General features: G+C 39.2%; 1 protein-coding gene across 1 annotated transcript in view; it reads right to left on the bottom strand.

Annotated features, from left to right (window-relative positions):
* Window positions 1–7,218, bottom strand: part of LOC106876173 (microprocessor complex subunit DGCR8) — a 78,956-nt gene that overhangs the window by 41,113 nt on the left and 30,625 nt on the right. The window contains exon 5 of the mRNA XM_052967036.1: window positions 2,659–2,808. Coding sequence (XP_052822996.1) covers window positions 2,659–2,808 — 150 coding nt within the window. The remainder of the gene's footprint in view (window positions 1–2,658; window positions 2,809–7,218) is intronic.

Raw genomic sequence — 7,218 nt, 5'->3', positions numbered from 1 at the left:
GACCCCCCCCCCACTAGTTGGGGGAGCTTTTTCATTTTCCATTCATGCAATTACTTGGCAACATCATAGGTAGAGGTGGCATGAAACAAGCACCCAGTACACTCTGTAGAGTGGTTTGTGCTAGGAAGGACATCATGCCAAAGCTGCCATTGGAGCTCAATGCAGCCCTGCAGCAGCTTGATCTTGTCAAACTGTCCAACACATGCCAGCATAGAAAAACAGACATTTGATGATGATGATGATGATGATGATGATGATGATGGTGATGATGGTGATGATGATGGTGATGATGATGATGATGATGGTGTGTGTATATGTAGTAGGTGCAGGTGTTGCTGTGTTGTAAGAAGTTTGCTTCCCAACACATGGTCTCTAGTTTAGTCCCACTCTGTAACAACTTGAGTATATATGTATGTGCTATGTCTTCTTGCTTTGACTTCATATGACTTGTAAACCATCATACTAGTGGTTGACCTTTGTTTCCAATCTACCATGCAAATATGTTCATGGAGAAATTATTACCTTACCATCTGACCCATGCAAGCATGAAAAAGTTAATGTGAAATGATATATTAGATACAATTGCGCTGGTATGGTCATTTGGCAAAACTGGATGAGGATAGCTGTGTGGAAAAGTGCCACAGCCTAGCGGTTGAGGGTACCTGTGGAAGAGGTAGACCCAGGAAGACCTGGGATGAGGTGGTGAGGCACGACCTTCGAACATTAGGCCTCACAGAGGCAATGACTAGTGACTGAGACCTTTGGAAATATGCTGCGCGTAAGAAGACCCAGCAAGACAAGTGAGACCATAACCCGTGGCCTTTACCAGGGGTGTAGCCAGCCGACTTATGCGTATGTTTCCTTCTTTGGACACAAAACCCTGCTTGTGAAGACCTGTTGAAGCAAGTGAAATCGAAATTAAAACTGAACCAAATTCAATGACTGGCACCCATGCCAACCTTCCTTCATTGGTCACTAAACTCTGCTTGCGAAGACCTGTTGGAGCAAGTGAAATCAAAATCGAAACTGAACCAAATTCAATGACTGGCACCTGTGCCAGTGGAGCGCTAACAGCACCATCCAAGCGGGATCACTGCCAGAGCAGCTGTCTGGCTTCCGTGCTGGTGGCACATAAAAAGCACCATTTGAGCGTGATCATTACCAGCATCGCCTTACTGGCACTTAAAAAAGCATTTGAGCGAGGTCGTTGCCAGTGCTGCTGAACTGACTCCTGTGCAGGTGGCACGTAAAAAACACCATCTGAGTGTGGCTGTTGCCAGTACCGCCAGATTGGCCCTTGTGCCGGTGGCACGTAAAAGCACCCACTACACTCTCGGAGTGGTTGGCGTTAGGAAGGGCATCCAGCTGTAGAAACTCTGCCAGATCAGATTGGAGCCTAGTACAGCCATCCGGTTCGCCAGTCCTCAGTCAAATTGTCCAACCCATGCTAGCATGGAAAGCGGACGTTAAACGATGATGATGATGATGATGATGATGATCTATGCATGTGAATGTGTGTGTGAATCAACAAGGAGGGAGCTGTCAACAATTTTATGACCTCCATCACATCTGAACATATCTCATGGCATAGGCTGTTTTGTTTTTCCCTAATTTCCATCAAAGTTTTATCCTTACCTGCATATAAAGCCATCACATCAAAAGTAGAAAATAACATTTTCACGAGAATTAGATACTTTCTCTGTATTCTATATGTGTCTGTTAGTTCATCTGCCTCTATAGGCTTATATTTTGTTTGGATTTTTATCATTGCACAAATGTCCAGGTGCAGGTGTGGCTGTGTGGTAAGAAGTTTGCTTTCCAACCACATGGTTCTGGGTTCAGTCTCACTGCATGGCACACTGGGCAAGTGTCTTCTACTATAGCCACAGGCCGACCAAAGCATTGTGAGTGGATTTGATAGACGGAAACTGAAAGAAGCCTGTTGTGTGTGTGTGTGTGTGTGTCTTTGTGTCTATGTTTGTCTCCCATCACTGCTTGACAACTGGTGTTGGTGCATTTACATCCCCATAATCTAGCAGTTCAGCAAAAGTGACTGATAGAATAAGTACTAAGCTTAATAACAAAAAGTCTTGAGGTTGATTGGTTCTACTAAAACCATTCAAGGTGATGCCCTAACATGGCTGCAGTCATATGTTTAACATAAATTTGTATGTATTTTGTATGTGTATGAATAGTTATATGTCAGTTCACTATGCATTTATGTGAATACATATATTTATCTAAATTTGCATATTTCTGTGAGTGGTTTCCCATCTTCAAACCATATTGCATTATTTATGTACACATCATCATCATCATCATCGGTTTTCAATGCTGGCATGAGTTGGATGGCTTGACCACAGCTAGCAAGCTGGAGAACTGTATCAGGTTCTAGCCCAATTTGACCTTGATTTCTATGGCTGGATGCCCTTCCTAATGCCAACCACTTTACAAAGTGTGCTGGGTGCTTTTTATGTAGATCAGAACAGAAGTATAACAAGATAAAAATAAGTGAACTTTATGAAGGTTTTGAAGAGCACCTATAAACTCAGATTTTGTTAACAGCAACTATGAAAGTGTTATATTTGTGACACCCACTGAAATGAAATCTAATTTGTCGATTCAAATTTGTTTATACACATTACTAATAATAATTACCAAGTGAATTTTCCTTTTTTCTTTCTTCAGCACACTCAATCTTAACTGCTGGAGTTTTTGAACTGCCATCAACATCTACCATAGGGCAAGTATTACATTCCAGGTTGCTGTTCAATTGATCAGTGTCATTCTCACTAATGGCTGGGAATTCTGAAAAAAAAAAAATAATAATAATTCAACGATAAATATTGCTTGAGTATCAGAAACAGTAACAATAGCAATAATAAGAAAACCTACATTAAAAGAGCTAAACAAAATCATTCAAACTATTTCTTAACTCATGTTAGTGTTTAAAACCAACAGTGTTAAAAAACAGCTGATCCTACTAGAGGTTTAACTAAATATTAGGCACAATATATTAAACATGTCTAATTTGTGGGTCATTATTAACTCTTTAGCCTTCAGATTATTCTGTCAAATGTTATGCTTATTTATTCACATTGTTTTGAATTAATCATGCATTATCTTGTAGCTTTGAGATTTAAATGATGTGATTGTTTATTTTTTGAATGACATTGTAGGGTAGGTGAGAGGGAACAGATCCGGCCAGTTTGAACATAAAATGGGTAGAATATTTGGGCTGGATTAAGTGCTAAAGGGTTACTCAAGTGGTTAACCAATCCTGTGGAACACACTTATTACTCCACATTTTTACATAAATTTTTTTAAAAAAAGACTCAATATAAGTATTATACAGAATGAAAGAAGAATGCAACCTTTTTATAATCAATCTGCCACAGACTCACCTTTGTCACATGTTATCAAATTTCCCAAAACTGACTGTTTAATGTCGTCTTGTTTAAACATCAAAAGTTATGCTATAACATTACTGTTAACATGAGATTTTAATAGATAAACATTTATTGTATACAATTTACCAATATTAGGCAAGTGAAATCGAAATCGAGTTAAATTGGACACTAAACTCCACTTGCGAAGACCTGTTGAGACAAGTGAAATCGAAATCAAATTAAATTCGACGAGTGGCACCCATGGCAACGTCGTCTCCTTCATTGGACATGAAACTCAGCTTGCGAAGACTTATTGGGGCAAGCGAAAGCGAAATTGTGATGGCACCTGTGCCCAGCATCGCCTTTCTGGCACTTGTGCCCACGGCATGTCTAAGGACTTTCAAGCGAGATCATTGCCAGTGCCCCTGGACTGGCTCTTGTGCGGGTGGCACACAAAATACACCATTTTGAGCGTGGCCGTTGCCAGTACCGCCTGACTGGCCTTCGTGTGGGTGACACGTAAAAGCACCCACTACACTCTCTGAGTGGTTGGCGTTAGGAAGGGCATCCAGCTGTAGAAACTCTGCCAAATCGGATTGGAGACTGGTGTAGCCATCTGGTTTCACCAGTCCTCAGTCAAATCGTCCAACCCATGCTAGCATGGAAAGCGGACGTTAAACAACGATGATGATGATGATGATGATGCTTTGTGTTCTTTAACATGCTTTGTTCACTATTTCTCCACATCTATATTCCACTTATTTCTACATTAGCTAATGCAAAAAGCCTCAACATGGTCGCTCAACCTGCTGGAAATAGCAACCAAATCTACCTTTAATTACACCCTTTGTCTTTACATACTACATAATGTACTCTTAGATATACAAGACAGGATGGTCATGAGTGGAATGCTTTTGATCATAGGCTTCTATATTCGATAATTGATCCAGTGCTAATCAAAGCATTTTTACAATATTCCACTCACTTAAGACAGAAAGTAGCTTTAATTTTAGTAGCTATGACTCTTAGTTTGAAAAAATTTCAAGAGAATAATTTGATGCAACAAATGAAAAACTTAAGACATATTATCCTTGTGGTTGATTTTGATAGTAATAGTGATTGTACCACAGAACCAATTTTAATAACAGAACAGAACATTGTTCAAAACATGCTTATTCTATGTATAACTTAATAGTTTTTCAATGATCATAGTGGTAATTTTTTTAAAAATTGGTGTAATTACATGTGTAGATAGGTTTGCATTTCTACTTGGTTCATACAATTACACTGTGCAAACTTTTTTCAAATTTATCATCATCATTTTACATCCAGTGACAAGGTGAGGAAACCAAATATTCTTCCATATATTGGATTTTTGAACAAAAGTGCACACTATTTTTTAAATAAAATTAAAAAACTGTATTTAGATATTTCTATGTACCTTTATTCAACCAAATATGTCCCATTTTGTTTCACTATCTTTTGCTGTCTTTGAGGCAGCTTCATGATTGCATTTTCCCAGAACTTGGTGCCTTTCTGGTTCATGGACTGATCTAAGTGGTTTTTACAGTCTTCAAAGAATTGAAGTTCTTTCCATTAAGAGAATTTTGTAGGGATCAAAACAAATGGTAATCTGAAGGTGCAAAGCCAAGTGAGTAACATTGGTTGTAGTAGGACATCCCAGCCAAGCTGTACCCAGAAGGAAGACAACACACTTTCAAATAGTCAATTATGGATGTTTTTCATCAACTGCCTCCTTTAATCTATCTAATTGGGAACAATAATTATTTGAATTCATCATCTGATTTTGTGGAAGGACCTTATAATATACAATGCCCTTCCAATCCCACCATATACAGAGCATCACCTTCTTCAGATACTGACCAGCTTCTGAAGAGATTAAAGACACTTCATTTTGTTTTCCCCAGAATCATTTTCACTCTACATTGTTGTACAATCTATTTTTTATCAGCTATGAGCATTTTTCAAAAATGGATTGTTTTCGTTGCATTTGAGCAGAGATTTGCAGATGGAAATGCAGTCCATTAAATTATTAGGCACCCAAACATCATAGCAATTCACATACCCAAATGTTTTTAAAAACCGTATGACATACGTAGAGTATCTCAGTATGTAACCTAAATTATTTTTGATGAGTGTTTTGATTTGGTCATCAGCAAGAACTGTAAGCCAGCCAGAACATTCATGGTCTTGAAAATAAAAAAAATTTTACCCCTAAAACCTAGTGTACTGCTTACAAACAGTCCTCACAGCTATGGCAACATCTCCATAAACAGCACATATCTTTTTTGCTGATGGTACAGCATATTTGCCATTCCAGAAATAAAAGAGCATCAAATGAAAAAAGTGTATGTGATTTTTCTCCATTTTCACTTTTAACATAAAAAAACCAGTAGAAATAAACTATCCATATAGTAATTCTATACAAAGATGTGGTGAAATATCATCTTCCAGAAAAATAAAAATATATGTCAATTGCTTCTGTCGTGTGAGAAACAAAAGAGTGTGTGTGTGTGCGTGTATAATTATTTTACACCTGCTTTCCACATTCGTGTGGACAACTTGACAGAATCTGGTGAGTTAGAAGATCACCTCATGTTCCAATGTTTCCATTTATGCATGGGTTCTATAGCTGGATACCCTTCTTAATGCCAACCACCCCTACAGAGTGCCATTGCACCAGTACTAGCAAGCCTAAAGAGTCCCTACAAGTATAAGGAGAATAGGAGAAAGAATGATTATAGGTACAGTAATGAAAGAGGGTAGAGTATGATGAGAAGAACAGATTTATTGTTGTAGGAGAATGATAAAGGAAGTGTAGGCACTGTTGAGGGAGGGAATATGGAAGGGATTTGTATCAAGGGTTAATGAGAGAGAGATGGATAGAGCAGTAAGAATAATGGGGAGGACTTTGTAGCAATGATCTAACCCACATTGTAAGGACAAATATGAATGGAATTCTCTCTCTCTCTCTGGCTGGGTAACTATGTACCTCCTCTACAGCAAGACATCTATTTCTATCTCTGATACACTAACCTTTCATCATCTGACACAAAATCACCTCTTCCAATGTCCCCCTCCCCTCTAAAAGATTCCTTGTCTTGCAAAATTATTTGGTGACCCGGCCAATGCTGGTGCCATTTCCATGCCAAAAATGACCTCGCTTGTGCAGGTGCCACATAAAAAGCACTCAGTCCACTCTGCAGGGTGTTTGGTGTTAAAACCATGCCAAAAGGGACACAGAAGTCTGGTGCAGTCTTCTGCATGGCCAGCTCCTGTTAAACCGTCCAACCCATGCCAGCATGAAAGGAAGACATATGATAATGATGAGTTGGAAATAGGGAAGGTGAAAGGTAGAATAAAATGATGGCAAGAATCTAGAGAGGGCTATAGGAAGAAATCGAAATATAAGGGAAGGTGATGGGAGTGAACCAGAGAAGAAAGAGATGAGAGTGCTGGGGTAGGAAGAGAAGTTATAGAGAGGACAGTGAGAGAAACAAGTAGAGGGTGGTGTAGCAGTAAGTGAATGCAGTAAGAGAAGTGAGAGGAAAAGAGTTGGAGGCTAATACAGAGGCAGAGGAAAAATGCAGTGAGAGTATCCAAGACAAGGAGATAGAGGAGAGTGAGAGGAGGAGGAAGACTAGAAGGTGAAGGCAGTAAAAGAATCCCCGCAATCAACACTCAACTTGTTAGCATTTTCTTCACCACATTTGTCCAAGAGCTGGTTTTCTCCAGTACAGCATGTTACCAATCGGTGCAGTTACTATCACTTTCCTGAGATCAACTTTCACCTTGTGTGTGTGTGAGG

This window comes from Octopus bimaculoides, chromosome 1 (genome assembly GCF_001194135.2).
Source record: "Octopus bimaculoides isolate UCB-OBI-ISO-001 chromosome 1, ASM119413v2, whole genome shotgun sequence".
Lineage (NCBI taxonomy): Eukaryota > Metazoa > Mollusca > Cephalopoda > Octopoda > Octopodidae > Octopus > Octopus bimaculoides.
This window is presented reverse-complemented; position numbering and strand designations above follow the sequence as displayed.